At 43.0% G+C, this 18356-nt stretch overlaps 1 protein-coding gene across 5 annotated transcripts in view; it reads left to right on the forward strand.

Moving 5' to 3' along the window:
• The window catches only part of Plap (phospholipase A2 activator protein), a 439799-nt gene that overhangs the window by 401525 nt on the left and 19918 nt on the right, over positions 1–18356 (forward strand). For 4 of the 5 annotated variants that reach the window (XM_084576772.1, XM_084576773.1, XM_084576771.1 and 1 more), the window contains 5 exons: positions 7868–8061; positions 12550–12771; positions 14029–14350; positions 16012–16175; positions 17268–17422. In XM_084576772.1, the coding sequence (XP_084432898.1) occupies positions 7902–8061; positions 12550–12771; positions 14029–14350; positions 16012–16175; positions 17268–17422 (1023 nt within the window). In that variant the 5' untranslated portion in view covers positions 7868–7901. Of the gene's footprint in view, positions 1–2963; positions 3124–7867; positions 8062–12549; positions 12772–14028; positions 14351–16011; positions 16176–17267; positions 17423–18356 lie in introns of those variants that run through there. The other variant, XM_084576770.1, reaches the window with a different exon arrangement.

Raw genomic sequence — 18356 nt, forward strand, 5'->3', positions numbered from 1 at the left:
AAAGAGTTATTTCAGTACCATCACGCCTGTGTCTTCTTTTGGCGTGTTGTCACCACTACGTGACAATATATGCACGGCGTGCCTTATATGACCATATGTCAATCAAACATCAATTACAAATAATGGCTAAGTAACTAATTAAATTATGGCTAATTAATAACTAATTAAGTAATTCATTGGTTAACTAATTCATGACAATTAATTTTTATTTAAATATCTTTTTGATGTCTATTTAATTACTAATTAAATGCGGCACTCAGGCTTCCGCCTTTCATTATTTTAGTCACTAAAGTTTCTCGTAATTTTTGCTTTTCCTCCTGGGTCGACAGCGTTGGTATCAGTACTTTGCTACGTCCTAGTAGACTATATGCTGGGATTGTCGCTGAATTCCCTGTTGCTTTATGTCATAGAGATCATGACCTGTGCGTTTGAATTGACCCGCTCGAGCATTTACTTTTTTATTTTACTTGAATAACGTTTCATTGTTCCTTTCGATATAGAGAGGGCTCTAGCATTGGGTCGAGGATCGGGAGAATAAATTTCCAAAGTGAGTAAGTAGTGATACCTTATCACATCAACGTCACCAGACAAAGGCTTGTTATAATATAAATTTCCAAAGCGAGTAAGTAGTGATACCTTATCACATCAACGTCACCAGACAAAGGCTTGTTATAATATATTTCAATGCTATAGTTCATTATAATAGTAGAACACTATAATAATAGGGCCATTTGTTTAACCTACAAAAGCTACACCAGTGCAGCAAAAATCCATTGTAGGTGGTGTAGGTCGTGTAGGTTAAACAAAAGTAACGTTGGGTTAAACCATTGTTTATAGATCCTTTGGTTAAACAAATGGGCCTAACATATGGCCCTAATGCTGCTGAGTGCAGTGTAATGTAACGTTGGTGTAGTGTAACGTTGGTGTAGTGTATGAACCAAGGTCAATGTACAACTGGTCGCGCAACTTGGAAGAAAACGCGTGCAGCTGCCTACTGCCAGCGGCATCAACTCGATGATGAGGGCTCCTGCGAACTGTGAGGCAAATTACTAACACACAGAAAATAAGATCTGCCAGAACTCCAAAGAACTAGAAAGTAAACATAATATTCGCGCTCAGGAATGAATGCAGTTTTCGTTTCTTGCGTAAGAAAAAACGTGTCACATTTTTAATAATATTTTAACTTCTTTCTAACGGCCTCTCTCGGCCACTTATTATCCGCTGCGTAGTTGCCCAAAGCTCAGAGGCTCAAGCTCAAATATGGCTCAGACCAAAGCTTTTTTTCATCCGCGGAATGGGTGCGTCGTCGGCCCCGGTTCAACGTTCATCATTGCGTGCTGCGTAGAGTGGGTTATCTGTAACAAACAGTCAGTATTTCATTCTGCTGGTTGTGGTAGAGCTTTACAGCAAGGCAAAGGCTGTCTGTGCTCGATGAGAAATTGATTGCCGCTGCATGTGCGCATTTCCGGACGATTGGACAATGCTGCGTCACAGCTCGGCGGCTCGGCTCGGCCTCCCAGGCACGTCGCAAAAGTGGTGGCTTGTTTTACGGATACACGTCTGCATGAGCGGCGTATCGCTGCATGTTTTAATTGAGTGGTGAAGGTGAGATTTTATTGCTCCCAAGACGCGTGTCGCAGAGCCTTCCGTTCCGCTCCCTTTGCTGCGTGTTTTGCTTACTGCGTCGTATTACCGCACCAACGTTCGCTGAACGTGCTTTAGCTGTTATTACAGTGATGTTCCTATTGTCAATGGGATCTTTCTCATGAACATGCTAAATGCTTAAGTTGTAAATTTGTAACCTCACATTGACTCCTTTCAGTGGCAAATGAAGCGCGAGTAAAATATGGGAATCATGAACAGGGCGATTTATTGGAGCGAAGCTATATCTTAGATATTTTCACTTGTCAGACGCATTAACTTCTAAATACTAGCAATCCCAATTTGAATTGCTTACCTAAGCTCTTACAGGTTGGCGTTCTAGCGCTAGCGTTAGTTATTCCGTTCGTTTGTTTTTGTTGTTCTTTGACGCTGATATGTACTTTGTTTGTTAGCCAGATCTTTCACCCTTTTATAATCTCACCGCGTCTCGTTTGGAGACCTACGCTCAGGAAATTTTGTTATCACGAGGATTTCATGAAGACCGTGACGAATGAGCGGTGGTCGCTCTGCTACACTTAGATTTCATTGTCGTGAAGCGTCTATGTAAGTAATCGTGAATTAATAAAGCCTGGCTTTCTATGCAGCACAGCTTCACTCATTTATGCCCTTAGTGAAATGCCTCAAGCCATGTGGTTCCATCCATGTGCTTGCCGAATTCACTTGAAGGCCCTTGTTCACAAACGTGCCCGAAGAAATAAGCCCCAGAATGCGTTTACATGACGCGCGACGAAAGACTCGGCTAACAACGACGGAGGCAGAACGATGCTATGATAAGGTGGTTAAAGATGCCGTAACAGTTCAGTTAACGTAAAACTTGACAGTAGAAATCCATGTCAAGTAAAGTTGGCTGAACAGTTACGGTGTCCATTTTTCTGCCTTATCCGAGCATCGTTCTGCCTCCGTCGTTGTTGGCCTTGTTTTTCGTTCATAAGTAAAAAGACAATCAAATTCCCCGCCAAAAGCACGTTACTGTGACGTCACAAGCAACGTCACGCGTTTGTTGTGCCTCACAGTTCGCAGGGGGCACTGGGAAACTAAAGCCTCGCTCAGAGCCGACACGCAGGCTTCTATGGGAGTTACGCTACCATTTGTTCTTCTACCATGTATGAACTGTCAAAGTTTTGCTTTGCTACTAAGTTTCTGAATTGCTAAAATTTTTGCACAAAATAAGGTAATTGCCCTAATATAAGTGTGCCTGAGCACTGAGAGGCTTTTTGTTTTGATATTTTCGTTTTCATTGGTAGTCAGGATCAGAAACTAACGGAGTCGTGGTAAGTGAGCACTGGCCTGTTTTCATTCATCCATCCTCGAGGGAAACATGGCGGCGGCGCCGTACCGGCTGCGGTGCTCATTGATGGGCCATTCGATGGATGTTAGGGCGGTTGCGGCCGCACATTTTCCAGAAGGTGCCATCGTCACTGGTTCCAGAGATCGAACGACGCGGTTATGGCTTCCAAACGAGTGCGTACCTGCCTATATTCCTTTCATATCAGCGTTATTGGGGTCCTGCTAGGAGCCGGTCTCCGGCGCGCAAAGTTCTGTTTTCCTGCGTACTGACCCGTCATTGGAGCACTGGTGCCTCGAATACGATATTCGAACGTTTAGTGGCTAGAACGTTTTGAAGCATGGAATTTTAATCACGCGGGATCAATCGGACAGTTTGCTAATGTCGTTTCAGGGTAGTCACAGGGGCAGCGTTGCAGGAGTTGCCCGTCATTGTGACCGGCACTGGTTTATTAGCAGGAACATCAGTGGAGCTAGTTTGCTGCGAATACAGCATCTGAAGGTTATCTGTTTGGACTGCTTTGACACACAGGGATTTTACTGATCTGGAAGTCACTGAGACTTGCTCGAGGATAGCTTCAGAGTATCCCGTCATCGTGATTAGCAGTCGTTTGGCCACGAAGACATGCTGCCAGTGTTGATCCACAATGACGTAACTCACTTGCTCACGAAATATCCAACTATGCATTTCTTCTGTTAAGATTTTGGTGGTCATTTTGAAAAGGGTGTCTCGTTTTCGAACACAACAGGTGCAGAATCCCTGGGATTTAGTTTCGCTGATAATCGCTTATCGAGCGAAAATAGCTTCAGAGCCGAATTAGATATACGCGACCCAGCGTTTGTTCCGTGTTTGGTGGGCCGTTGTATCGACTTCTGCACGCTATTCCAGGCTGTGCCGAGTTGCGGCCTTGATACGATCAGTGAACGCATTGGCCCACTACTGGAACACAGAGGAAAGTTTGCAGTTAGGATTGCAAGGTGTTTGTTGTGGCGTTTCCTTTGAAGGCGATGTAAAAGCCATCACGTTTTCTTCAGCGCGCCTCTAACCGGCTTTCGTTGCTTTTTTACTTTTATGGCTTCCAAGGCTATGCTGGATACTTCCAAGGGCTTTATTAACTATGATTCAGTTTAAATTAGGGACAATATATGTATGGCCAGAAGCATTTGCTACAATTTTATATATTTTTCAAATCAAAGGAAACATTTGGAAAGTAATTTCTCTCACTCCTTACAGTTGAGAAACATTGATTAGTTAAGAGCCCCAATCCCATACATCTACTGTCTCAGAAACATTTAGCAGATAACTTCTAACCTATATGTACCCTGATGTCACTATCCCGGTGTCACACACACTTTAACAGCATTGTAGTATACAGACATTCGTACAGGACCTAATATGCGACCCTATGGGAATTCTGGAATGGACAACCCAATGTTAATCCTCAATCTCTTCACATTTATTTCTCCCTGGCAAGTTCCTGTGGCATGGCAATTAGGTAATGCAATCCCCTTTGTATTGCAGGCAGAAAGGAATTTTTATCCTTATATAGGCTAGAGTAACAGTAATCTACATTCCATAGACTGCTAAAACACATTGCTAGCTAATATCCATTAGTATTTAACACCTAAAAATGTTTTTATTTATCGACGTGGTTTTTATGCAAGTTTTTCTGAAGTTACAGAAATATTCACTTGCACAGCACAATCTCGGAACTTTATAAAAGCCAGACAGCTGCGATTTTTGTCTGCTTTTCCAAAAGGTGTTTGTCGCAGATAATTTCAACTTTTTTGCTCTTGTCGCGCACATAGCTGCTACCACTTCATCTCATTTTATGGGAACACACCCTATATATATATATATATATATATATGGACAGTTTTGTAATGGGGGTGCACTGCTATTAACATACCTATTTGCTTTTTTGTTGATTGTCGTGTCAACTTAGAAAATATTTCAACACTTAGGTGTTATTCGGCTGTAACAAAAAAAGCTTCGCCGATCAGACTAAAAGTTATGAGTGTTTGCACCAAATTCTGGTTTATAGGTCACATCATATTTAGTAGCGCAGTAGTTTAGTTTTGTGATACATATGAAAGTATAGGGAGGGGGAGTGTTATTGAATGTCTCATTTTCCACGCTTTTAAACACCTTCTTCCAAGGTGTCTCGAACATGGGCAGCTACTTTTTAAGTTGCAAATACTGAAGACAATACAATATGAGTGATATCGAAGAGTTGGACGAAAGCTTTTTCTCAAGTCACTTTTATTTTCAACATTTACAATGTTGACGGTCTCCAGGCAAAAAGCTGTAGGGACAGCTTGACGGGGCCTGGAGACCGGCGGCAGGCAACAGTGACAGCAGTCAGTGACAGCAGTAAAAAAAAAAAAAAAAAAATGAGTACAAGAGATCAGTTGCTACTTGGGGAAAAAAAAAAAAAACTGATATTTTATCACAGACATACAAATGAGACGAATGAAGTGAAAATATAAGTTATATCAGGGTGTTATATAAAGACTAGCGTTTACATACACAAAATATTACAACAAACCGATAATTACAACATGACGGACACAAAAACTCAATCTACTATGTATATTACACGCGGTACCATTTTACACTGGAAACAAGCAAAAACACAGGTCAGCCTATAAACATTGATCGTAAAACTTTGCGTGTTAGTACAGCGTTACTAAGAGTGGTTAAATTGAACTTATTTAGCAACATTGGCACTGTATAACTTAATGACTGCAGAAGGTAATTTGTTCGGTGGTGCGGAATTGTCCATTTTTCAGGTGCACGTGTTTTAGAAATATTGCAGCGTAATGTTGCACCCGAGAGCGTAATTAGAAATTCTTTATACTTTTCATTAGCAAAATGGAGGTGGTGGAGAAGATGGTAACTATAAAGAGACTGAATATTGATTATATGATGCTGACGGAATAGCTCAGCTGAAGGATGCAAAAATGGTACTTTGTTTATGCAACGTATGGCTTTTTTTTCTAGACGCAGAAGTGTACTGATGTTTTGTTTGGTGGTCGTCCCCCATACTAGCGTGCAGTAGTTAAGGTGTGAGCGGAAGAGGGCATGGTACACTTGTAGTCTGACAGACATAGGAAAGAGGTCGCGCATTCTAAATAAGGCACCTGCAGCAGACGAAAGTTTTTTAGCCACTTGTTCAACATGACTGTCCCATGTCATCTGATTGGAAAATGTCACACCTAGGATTTTATGCTGTTTAACGATATCTATTTTAAGGAGACCTAATTTTAGCTCCCGACTACAGGCCAGACGTTTGTTTTTAGGAGCAAATAAAATTGCTTTTGTTTTTTTCCCATTTATTTCTAAGCTGTTTACTTCGGACCATTTCAGTACCTTTGACAACGCCCTATTCGCCATTTCAAACAATTCGGCTTCATTAGTTGAGCTAAAGAACAAACTTGAATCATCCGCATATAATACAAATACGGCATTATCATCAGTACGCATAAGATCATTAACGTAGACATTAAATAAAAATGGCCCAAGAATACTGCCTTGTGGGACACCAGATGAAATTGGTTGGAAAGCGGAATAGTAGCCATTAATGTGAACACACTGGGATCGGCCGGCTAGGTATGACTGCAGAAGAGTATTTGTTAGCCCACGGACACCATAATAATCTAACTTGTTAAGGAGGGTTGTGTGACATATTGAATCAAAGGCTTTACTGAAGTCTATATAAATTCCCAGTGTTAACTTATTAGCTTCAATGTTTTTAATGATGATTTCTTTTTGCAGCAGAAGAGCAGATTCCGTTGACCTACCCTTCCGAAAACCATGCTGACAGTCAGATAAAATATTGTGCTTAGTAAAAAAACCGTCTAGTCGGGTGAGCATAATCTTCTCAAGACCCTTAGAAAAGATTGGAATTATAGATATTGGTCTGTAGTTGCTTAGATCGTTCCGGTTTCCACCTTTGAATATAACAGAGACTTTTGCACGTTTCATGTCGTTAGGAAATGTGCCAGATGCTAGCGAAAGATTAAATATATGCACTAAGTACGGACATAAGAGATCAAGGACATGTTTGATAGGTTTAATCTGGATGCTGTCAATGTCAAGGGCTTTACTATTCTTCAGGGAGAGAAACGTGTTGAACACTTCAGATTCATCTGTGGGTTTTAAGAACATGGTCTTTGTGGAATTTGCCTGTAGGCAGCACGAAACTTTACTAAGTGATGAGCCTTTCTTTGGTCTGGCGGCGAAGTGGGCGTTAAAGCGGTCAGATAATGCAGATCCGGAGACTGGTTCACCGTCAACTATGATCTCGAGCATATCAGGGCGGTTAGGGCACGTTCCAAGCGCGTCATTGATAATTTGCCAAGTTCGGTCTGGTCGACCAATAGACACTTCACTGAACAGGTGTTGGTAATAGTGTGCCCTTGCTTTCTGGTCGAGGACCAACATATTGAACCGTGAAAATGGAACATCGACCAAATAAACAAGAACAAGATGTGTAGGAGAGCCAAAATGTTTTGTTCTTGTTTGTGTTTTTGATTTGGTCGGCATTCCATTTTTCCATGCAAGTACAATGAGTAATGCAGTATTTATACATTGTAAATTGTTTTGTACATAATCAAATGATGGGCATCAAGTTGCTCCTGATGTACTTTTATCGTTCTTCTTCTTCTTATTATTATTATTGCTGTTGTGAATCACTCAGACAAGCTGGAATGGTATAGTGCGATCAGCAGCTTCAGTGTTCATTCCATTCTGATATCTCATCTTTTTAACCATTTAAGGTGTGGCTTGTTATTTCAATGTAAACACAAATTTTCCCACCCTAATAGCATATTCATGCAGTCTGCAAGTCTGAGGCCTTTAAAAACATTAAGCAAATAGACTACAGTGGCATTACCGGTATTCACATTTCTTTCACAGTCAAGGCGCTGCATACTTCGAGAGCCAGTGCCTGATGGGGCCTAGCAACTTTGTGTCGAGTGTGTGCACGGTCCCGCCCTCGGACCAGTACAAGTCCGGTCTCATCCTGGTGGGCAGCAATGACTGCTGCATCTACTGCTTCACGCCCGAGTCACCGCAGCCGTTGTACAAGCTGCTAGGGCACAGCGGAGTCGGTACGTCTCGGCCAACTTCCTATGATAACCATTCACCTGAATATGCATGCATGTAATGTGTTGCAATATTGTAATTCTCTCGACATGATTACTGTTACTCTAGGACAAATGTCTTGCCCAGTGATCTGTAATAAAACCTATCATGTCTTAGCTTCAGCAACACCATACAGATATTCATCCTTTCGATATTCATAGGATCCGCTTGCCTATTTTTATGAGCCATTGGCTCTCGCATCTCGTGCACATGTAAATTTTATCTTCTAATGCAGGGGTTGCAAACGCATATTTCTATGCAGGCCGCATTGAAAAAAATTGTATGTCCCATAAGCTGGGATTCAAAATATAGCAAAAATTAACATTGAAAACAATAAATAATGAGGCTGTAAAAGAAAAAATATCAACCAAACAGTCACGTTCACAGACCACTCGCTCCGATTTTTGGTGGAAAAGAACAGCAGTGAGCGTTCAATTTTGCCTAGAAAGCGAACGGGTGTCACTGCAGGATAACTGTTGAGAGCTGCTCAGTGGGTACAATGGTTAATAAATACCATAGTCAGTTATAACGAAAAGAAAAGGAGGTACATTTGGAAAAGAAAGAGAGAGCAAGTTGACCTGTGCCTTGCTCTTGAAGCGGCTGACAGCCGACCAATATTCACTCAGATTAATGTGCTAATACATTTTCATGTCCACAAAAGAATGTGTACTGTCTGGGGATGAGGCCTTTTAGTTCATTTTATTTGAAAAACGACTCTGGTGGTAAAGCCAACTCGTGAAGCGGGCACGTGCTTTCGGAACAAGGGCTGAAACTTTTGGATCTGGCAGGCTGTGTCACATTGCTCTGCTGGCCGCAAGTTTTGAGACCTCTGTTCTAATGTGTCACAATGGGCTAGGATTGAAACTAATGCCGCAAGTGGTTGCAATGTTCAAATATATGGCAATATTTTTGTCTCCTCACAGATGTTCTGAAATGTGTATGGGGAGGCACGCAGCTTTTTGACATCTTTCAAAGTTTGTACCTGCCATACAATTTTTGCGCATACCGGTTGTTTCAGCAAACGCCTTAAAAAATTGCTGAAAATAGTGGGCTTAGAATAGAAAAAAAATATATATATTTTCAGGAACAAACTTATTTTGCAAAACTTGTCTAATTATCCAGATAATTAACTAAAGCCCACAAATTAACTTTTTAATTATCGCATTTGGAAGGTTAGTCCCAATGGGTAGTTCGAAGTCTTGAGCAAGATGATGCCGTATCAGTTTTTGAAACAAAGAAAAAAAAAACATTTTCAAAAGGCCTGCAGCTCAAGGAAGTCCGACGCTTTTTTTCCTTACGAAGCCAAAATAGAGCGCGAAAGGTGTGCGGGAAACCCTGTACAAAAGTGATGTGAGTGACATTGAGTGCTCGGTTCAAACTGCAAGCATTATTCACCACGTCACAGACATTCTTTTGCTTCGCATTTTGGTTCGTAAGAAGGACCAGTCATTGCAAACTGCGTGGTCATTATTATTAAGGGCGGTGGACCGAAAGAAATTACATTACAAGTCGCAGAATAGCAGGCAGTTTGAATTTAACGCTGTCAACACTGCATCGAATCAAGACTTTTGCCTGGGCTAGTTGGCTCACGGCTAAGTGGTGAAACAGCAGTGCGATAAAACGGAGCTGAAGAAATACATGCAAACACAGGACGGGCGATGACTACCAATTGTTTATTTTTCGGCAATCAAGCACGATAAATACCACACACCCTGGACCGCATGACGTCCATGATTCCTTCTTCGGTTGGAGGGAACACGAGCCGATGTACCGTCTGTTGCAGAAGTTTGCAGCCCAATGCACCGGGCGGGGGAGCAGTATCGCTCCCGAGAGCCGGCGCTGCCTGGTGACGCAGCTATAAAGAGAGGGGAGGCTTGTTCTCTTCCCCTCATCCTGCGGCTGAGAGCAAAGATGTGCGATATCAACCGCTGGATGAGGGGAAGAGAACAAGCCTCCTCACTCTTAAAAGCTACGTCACCAGGCAGCGCCGGCGGGCGCAGCGCCGCCTCTCGGGAGCGATACTGCTCCTCCGCCCGGCACGTTGGGCTGCAAACTTCTGCTACAGATGGTACCTTTATTTCGTAACCATTTCTTGAACTGCACAGGTGATGATGTAATGTTTTTGATGTGGTTATCTTTTATCTAAAGAGCCCTTTGCTTTATCATGTGACCAACCACACCACTTGGTCTAGTGTGTGTGGTATTTATCATGCTTGATTTTCGAAAAATAAACAGTTAGCAGTCGGCGCCCTGTCCTGCGTTTGCGTGTATTCCTTTATCCTCGTTTTTTTGTGCGGTTCTTTCGCCACCTAATGCTGCATACGTCGTCACTGGATGTTGCTTTTGTACTGAGTTTCTTGCGCGTCTCTTGTGCTCAGTTTTGGCTTCGTAAATAAAAAAGTGTCGGGCTTCCTTGTGCTGCAGTGCTTCCGAAAATATTTCTTTGTTTCAAACACTGCTGTGACATCATCTTTTTCACGGCTCTGGACGGCCCCATTGAGACCAGCTGCCCAACTGCAGCTAATTAGTAGGTTTTAGTTGGTTAGCTTGATAATTGGAAGGGTTTTGCAGCATATCGCATCTGTCTTGGCGGAAAGTTTGTTCCTTGAAGTGTTAGTTGAAATACCCAGTATTTTCAGCTTATCGGCATGACTACTTCATGGTCACAGCGTTTTACATCTCAGATTTCATGGTGTGAGAAAGGAGCGTGTAGGGAAAACTGCCGCCGTGTTTTGGCTGCAGTTGAAACAAAACTTATTTTCGATCAGAAAAAGAATGAACTACGATGCAAGCAATGCACCTTGAAGTACCAAAAGTTGTCACAGCGGGGAGTATGCTTGCTTTGTCAAGATTTTGACTTTTTCATTGATTGCCTGTTCTAATGTAGCAGTGCTCCCGAGGTTACTAACGTTGAATGGCTTACAACCTATTCTAAGTATGTAATGACTTATGAAATATTGCCTCCTGTCAGTTCATGGGTGTCGGTTTTGATTGTGTCAGTTTTTTTTTTATTGTTGTTGTGCTTATATTTTATGTGCAGTAATAACCGCATCAACTGGCTGTTGTGCTTATATTTTATGTGCAGTAATAACCGCTTCAACTGGTCTACTCAATGTGTTGGTGGGTTTTGTACCTTGTGCTTTCATGCCTTTTTTGAATTTTATGTAAATGTATGCCACTCCTGCTTGGGTGCTCAGCCTGCAGTATGTTCAAAATAAAAAATAAAATAAAAAATGGGCAAAAGCATAGCGAGGGAAAAATAGTTACTTTTGCTTTGGTAGCAGAGGGCCTTATAAGTATAAAACTGTCCTACATGATTTACTAAACTTCATGTTCTCTTTGAGGAACTGACATAAATAGTGGGACTGTCTTGCCTCTTGATGTAACGTTCAAAAACCCTATGTGCCCTACATATTCTGGAGGCTTAGTGTTTTTAGACACCTTGTACCTGGAATGAGCTTTTGCATTGTCTCTGTCTGCTTTAGTTTTTAGCAGCTTTTGCTTTCTGTAGATATCCATATTACTAATCTATGAATAGATATTGCAGGCAATATTTGGTCAAATACAAAATTTTCTCATTGCTATTTCCTTTGCACGCTTGCTTTCACGTAAGCGTTGCTTTAGTCTTGGAAGAGCGGCTGTTTAGTTATATACATTGTCAGTGGTGCAGTTACTGGCAAATTTTACTAAAAGGACAAAAAAAGTGGAAGCAGGAAAAAGACTACGCACCCTCACAGACATTATTCTTGTTAAACGTGAACATTAGGACCGGCTAGTGCAGAATAGTGTACATACCCCTACTTGTTCACACAACCAAAAGCAGCCCCACGGAGCTTTACCACATGCATGGGCTAACGCTGGGCTCTCGTTACGCATTCACTTCATCACAATCTTAGTTTTGGTTTGGTTTATGGGGTTTAACGTCCAAAAGCGACTCAGGCTATGTGAGACGTCGTAGTGGAGGACTGTGGAAATTTCGACCAACTGGGGTTTTTTAACGTGCATTCACATCGCACAGCACACAGACGCATTGCTTTTCGCCTCCATCGAAAAGTGGCCGCCGCGGCCGGGATTCGATCCCACATCCTTGGGCACATCATCACCATCTTAGTTGTAAGAAAGGACCATGTATGCAGCTGTCTGTACCAGCCACTTCTGCTGTGGGCTCTGTTAATCTGGTTTATAACCGACAGCAAACTATATTTTGTTTATTTTTTTAAATATTGTTTATCAACTTCTGAATTTCATCGAGCTCGTGAGCAACAATTGTTGTGTTATTTTGTTTTGTTTCCCTTTTAATACTCCTGTTGTAATTAATGTGCTGACGTAAACGGTGGTCTAGCTCGCTCATTACACAATGCTTTTTAAGAATTCCATTTCAAAAGGTTGCACTCTTCAGGGATCTATAAAAGAAAATATGATGGTAAATGTTTCAACCTCCTTCTCGATTGCAGTGTGTGCTTTGGCAGCAGGCCAGTTTGGCACCTTACTGAGTGGCTCCTGGGACAAGACGGCGCGCGTCTGGTTTGGCCAGAAGTGCATGCTCACTCTTGAGGGACACCAGGGGCCGGTCTGGGCTGTCCAGATCCTCCCTAAGCAGGGGCTCATGCTTACTGGCTCAGCGGACAAGACCGTGAGGCTCTGGCGTGCTGGAAAGTGCGAGCGGATCTTCACTGGTGAGCAGCATCCTCCTCCTTACCTTCTTGGTCATTTTTTTTTCTCCCCGCTTTCAACGCTCCAAACTCTCCATTGACAGCAGCGTCGTGCTGGTAGCAAATGGTAGGTTCTTAACTTGGCATTATTTGTTTATTTATTGTTTTTATCTTCAAGGATGTGAAAGGAAACAGAGGACAGCTCCACAGGGTTTTTGTTTTTATTATATGCAGTGGTAGCCCACCCAGGACCACAGTGTAGCTGTTGTTGCTGTTGTTTGTTTGTGGGGTTTGGCGTCACAAAGCGACTCAGGCTATGAGAGACGCTGTAGTGGAGGACTCCAGAAATTTCGACCACCTGGGGTTCTTTAACATGCACTGACATCGCACAGCACATGGGCGCCTTGCTTTTTGCCTCCACCGAAAAGCGGCCGCCGAGGCCAGGATTCGATCCCGCGTCCTTGGAAACAGTAGTCGAGCGCCGTAAGCACTGCGCCACCCCGGCGGGGTACCACAGTGTAACTGCCCATTGTAATTGTAGTACCGGCTTTCAAGCCAAGGCAAACCAAGAGAGAAAGAAGATGAAAAAAAGAAAGAAATAAACAAAGGGGAGAGGATAAATGGACACTGTCATGGAGAAATGGACATGACATCTGAATGCATATTTGCAATCATCGGGCTGAAAGTTTCAAAAAGATTTGTTGGAAAATTTTCAAGACTCTGGTCCCCCAATAGGGAAGGGGCATCCTCCCCAAGTTAAATGAGAGAGAGAGAAATGATGCATGGTTCTGCCTGAATCCCATACGCAAAAATTGCAGACAAAACAAAAGCAAGCACGCTTCTCGTAAAAAAAAAAAACAAAATTTGCACTGCTGTGGTGGCAGTGTTATATGAACCAACCTAAGAGTTTGTTTTACTTTAGTAATATTTTGTACCATTTGACCCCGCCGGGGTGGCGCAGTGGTTACGACGCTCGACTACTGTTCCCAAGGACGCGGGATCGAATCCCGGCCTTGGCGGCAGCTTTTCGGTGGAGGCGAAAAGCAAGGCGTCCGTGTGCTGTGCGATGTCAGTGCACGTTAAAAAACCCCAGGTGGTCGAAATTTCCGGAGTCCTCCACTACGGCGTCTCTCATAGCCTGAGTTGCTTTGGGACGTTAAACCCCACAAACCAACCAACCAACCATTTTGTACCATTTCCACACTCTAGTAGGGTAGCAGTTAATATTGATACGCTTTGCAACCTATAGGTTCCTTGACTTTTCTTTCTTGCTTGGCATAGGTCACGAGGACTGTGTCCGCGGCCTAGCCGTCCTCTCCAACATGGAGTTTTTGTCAAGCTCCAACGACTGCACGATTCGCCATTGGTCAGCCACGGGGGAGTGCCTGCGCATCTACATGGGCCACACCAACTTTGTCTACGATGTGTGCGTGCTGCCCGACGCCCCAGCTGGCGCAGAAGAGTTTGTGACATGCGGCGAGGACCGGACCCTACGCGTTTGGTCGACCGGCACGGGCGAATGCGTGCAGACACTGCGACTGCCGGCACAGTCAGTGTGGTCGGTGGCTTGCCTGGCGAATGGCGACATCATTGCCGGATCCAGGTGAGCACCCCATTGCATGAAATATTTGCACATGGTTACATAACCACGGATACCTATTCTCAATTTGTTAATTTTGATCTGTATATGCGCGGATGAACCAATACATTCAAAAAGGCACACGGGTGTGGCTTGACTGGATGTGGGCCCCTTATAGAAACGGCACTGCATTTGATAGCATATGTGCAGAAATACAATAAAATGGTAAAGTGGTGGGTTTAACGTCCAAAAGTGGCCTGTGGGCTACGAGGAACAGTGTAGTGGATGTCCCCGGATCAGTTTAGACCACTTTGGAATCTTTGCAGTGCACTGACGTTGCCCAGCACTACTGCATGATGCAGGCATTGCAGTGGTAGCATTCATGTTAAGTGTTCTAAAGAAGGCAGGGGAAATAATAGTCTGTGAAAACTGCCGAGAGTTGACTTGCTGCAAGGGCTTTATGTTTGGGGCTGAGGTATTTGGCTGCTGAGAACAGGGCCACGGGATCAATTCCTAACTGTGGTAATGTCAGGCGCGTTTACAAATCTTATATTGTTGAAATTATTCTGGGGCTATCCACTGTGTTGCCTTTTTTTAACTTCACCCCATCTGTCATCGTCATCCCTTCCCTTCACAGCATAGTTCAAGTGCTCATTGTGTTTGATGGTTACTGTGCCTCTCCTTTTGTTTCCTCCTGAAACTTTTTCTTCTCTTTTTACATAGGGGCTGTATTGCAGTAGATTTGAGCAAAGTATCGATAACTAACTTGTTGTTTGGTTACTGAAAATCCCTGAAGGAAGGGAAAACTACACAATACTGTCTAGTTCCAAAAGCTACACATCTGTGCTGTTGGGATAATGTGCTGGGTTTCTGCACAAGGGAGGGTGTACACCAGCAGGCGCAAGAATGTTCAGCTCCACAAATTGAGGATGAAGATTCTGCCTCCTGCATTTTGATGCATGCAACGATACGGATTGGTTTAGGTGGGGCTTTAAATGGGGGTGGTAGGCTACGCTCGCATCATGCTTTTAAAGGTGGAGCTTAAGTGTCCCTCATAATTTCTTTTTACAGACTCTTGTAACGTATGTTAAATCAACCCATAGAAACGCTCATTGCCGACAGTGCTGCAGTGATTGGCGAGCTAGCTTTCCCGAGCAGAAGGGGGAGAAAGCATGGAATTGCATTTGCAAGACTTTGTTCGTTACCAGAGTGCGTCACAAGAGAGCTCGTAAAATAAAGCTGTTTGCATTCCTACTATTCTCTCGTTGCTACCGATGTCAACAAACACGGTTAATAATAAAATAGAGACTGTGGCTGCAAACTCGGAATTCCACAAGAAATGCTGAAACGCAATTTTTCGTGGAATTGCTCAGACTGGGGGATGTCACAATGTTAACCTTCGTGTGGTGCCCTCATGTGACGCTGATAGTTTTGCATAGCCCTGGCCGTGCCTGGCCACTCAGCAAGTTGTGCATGTGGAAAATAAAAAGTTTGTTTCGTGTTCTCGGCTCGGAGCATCGCATCGTTCCTCGTGGGCTTGATGACCGACTACTTCCCCGTCATCCACACTTATAACAGGGGCCTTTAGCAATCGTAGCTTTACTCACTTGGTGAAACTAATAGCTATGGAAGTGGCACTTTGCGGTAGCTGTACGTGACCCGCATTTGTGACCGTCCGTGTGCAGTGACGGTGTAGGCCGGGTGTTCACGAGGCACGACAAGTTGCAGGCGTCACCCGAGGAGCAGCGGGCACTTGAAGAAGAGGTTGCGAAGTCTGCACTTCCAGCCCAAGAACTGGGCGACCTCAAGGTCAACGAGTTGCCCGGCAAGGAAGCCCTCCAGGAGAGAGGTGACCCCCCTTTTTTTTTGTATACGTATTTTATGTGCACGCGGCCAAATGAGTGTTTACAGTGGCCATATTTATAGGGTTTCTGTCTTTTTTTTCTTCAATAGCCTCTTCATGACGCATATAAGTGTCTAATGCTAGGCCTAACAAAGTAAGTTCAGGCTGTGGACAGTATGAAAAAGCAGTTGCCTCACATATCTACCATCAGGTCTGTAGGAGAGCAAGTTCAGGCTGTGGACAGTATGAAAAAGCAGTTGCCTCACATATCTACCATCAGGTCTGTAGGAGAGCAGTCAAAGTAAAAGGGGGGGTGGCAGACACTAGCATGAAGGCCTAGCATCACATTATGAAACGGATATTTTGATCTAGTCTTAATCAAACTCGCTACCATAATCTTTTCCATTTCCTTTCCTCTTTTCATTTCTATACAGTCCACTTATCTGTCACAAACTGTGAGGAAACTTCACTTAATGAACTAATCTTTTTTTTTTTTTCTTTTTATACTTTAAGGGTTGTGAAACTGGGCAAAACATGTTTTCTATCGTGTTGCATTTTCATTAACAGTGAAAAATAATTCTGCTGAAGCTTGCAAAGTGAATGAATTCTTTGCTAAAGCGCGTCATTTTTAAAAATTCTTCACTCAATTAGCTAACATTTATTGATTTTGTATACTTCTGCTTCATAGTGAAATCCTCTGTGGGAAGCTGTTGCTCTTTGAGCTTAAATAAATTGTATTTTCGCTGATGGCGTTAAACTGGCCGATTCATGCAGAAGGTGCTAAAAGCAGGGTCTGCTTGCAGACCAGCTTTAAAAGTGACAGTTTCTCGGCTGCAAGGGCCATCGAAGTGTTTGCATTGTCCACGCGTCTCTCAGCAATGAGTTTTTACTCGTGGCACTGCGTGCGTGGTGTTTGTAATAAGCTTGTTCTTGAACGCATGCATCCCATAAACTTTTGCCTAACGCTGCACTATTTGCACGTGCAGCATGTAGAAGTAATATGTGGTGTCGCCATTGCATTCTTTTGTGGTGTTGTTTCTTTCCTTTTATTTTTTAATTCTTTTACCTCCTGATACTGCGGCTCTGTTTCACCAACAGGGAAAAGAGACGGCCAGACAAAGCTTATTCGTGATGGTACGGTGGTGTCGGCATACCAGTGGGTCGCTGTGGACGACTCGTGGCAAAAGATTGGTGACGTCGTGGGTGCACCCAATGCAGACACCTCCGTTGGCAAGATTGTGTACGAGGGAAAAGTGAGCGTGCCGGCTTCCTTCTCTTATCGGTGTTCTTATCTGTGTGGTACGTGCGCACAAACACCAACAGTTGTATTCCTTTGCAGACAGGGGAATGAATGAGTCTCTTGCCCTAAGGGCCGGCTAATGTTAACTATCAATTCTGATATATAGAAGACATTTGCTAGAGTATTTCTCATGACAGTGCAGAGCTCATGAGAAATAAGACAAAATTATTTTCTAAATGAGCATTGGGTTGCACTTTATTTGTTAATTATTTACCTAAAATCATGGCTTAATTAATGCACATTTTATTTGCTAGTGTGCTATATTGTTACTAATGTAATTAGTTTTAAATAGTGTATTATTGACAAGTTGTGGTAATCAACTTATTTGCAAAATATAATATTTTCATAAATCAATGTTTGTTTGCCAGATAGTTAATTTTTAATATGGATTGATTTGCACCTTTATATCAAGAGCTTCAGTTGAGAACGCATTAGCAAAGCTTTTATAATACGGAGTGCACTTTACTTGTAAAAGCTGCGCAGTATATTATGATGGCTGCAAGTGTTCTGGAAAATAAGTTTTTCTGGATCTTGCACAGTTTCCAAGTATCAACCTAGGTTTTGCATTACAGAGTTGCATACTGAGTCAGTGATTGTATGCCCAGCTCAGCTTCTTTCCTTCAGTTTCAGCTTCTACTTCCTTGGCATAGACTTGCAAGTATCAGGCATTGCAAGCATGCATCTGAATTAAAGAAGGTTCTGGAGGAACCAATCTCAAATAGGACCTATGTAGAGTATGTTACTTAGAGGTAGTATAGGAGAAATGTGAGTCTTGTGTAATGAGTGACCGGAAACAGTGGACGGGTACAGTAAAGTTTGATTACGGCAAAAGGCTGTAATGACGTTCACATAGACCAGTGACCGATGAAAGCAGTGTTGCTGTTACG

This window comes from Amblyomma maculatum, chromosome 8, assembly GCF_055883805.1.
Source record: "Amblyomma maculatum isolate TAMU_Amacu chromosome 8, ASM5588380v1, whole genome shotgun sequence".
NCBI classification, from domain to species: Eukaryota; Metazoa; Arthropoda; class Arachnida; order Ixodida; family Ixodidae; genus Amblyomma; species Amblyomma maculatum.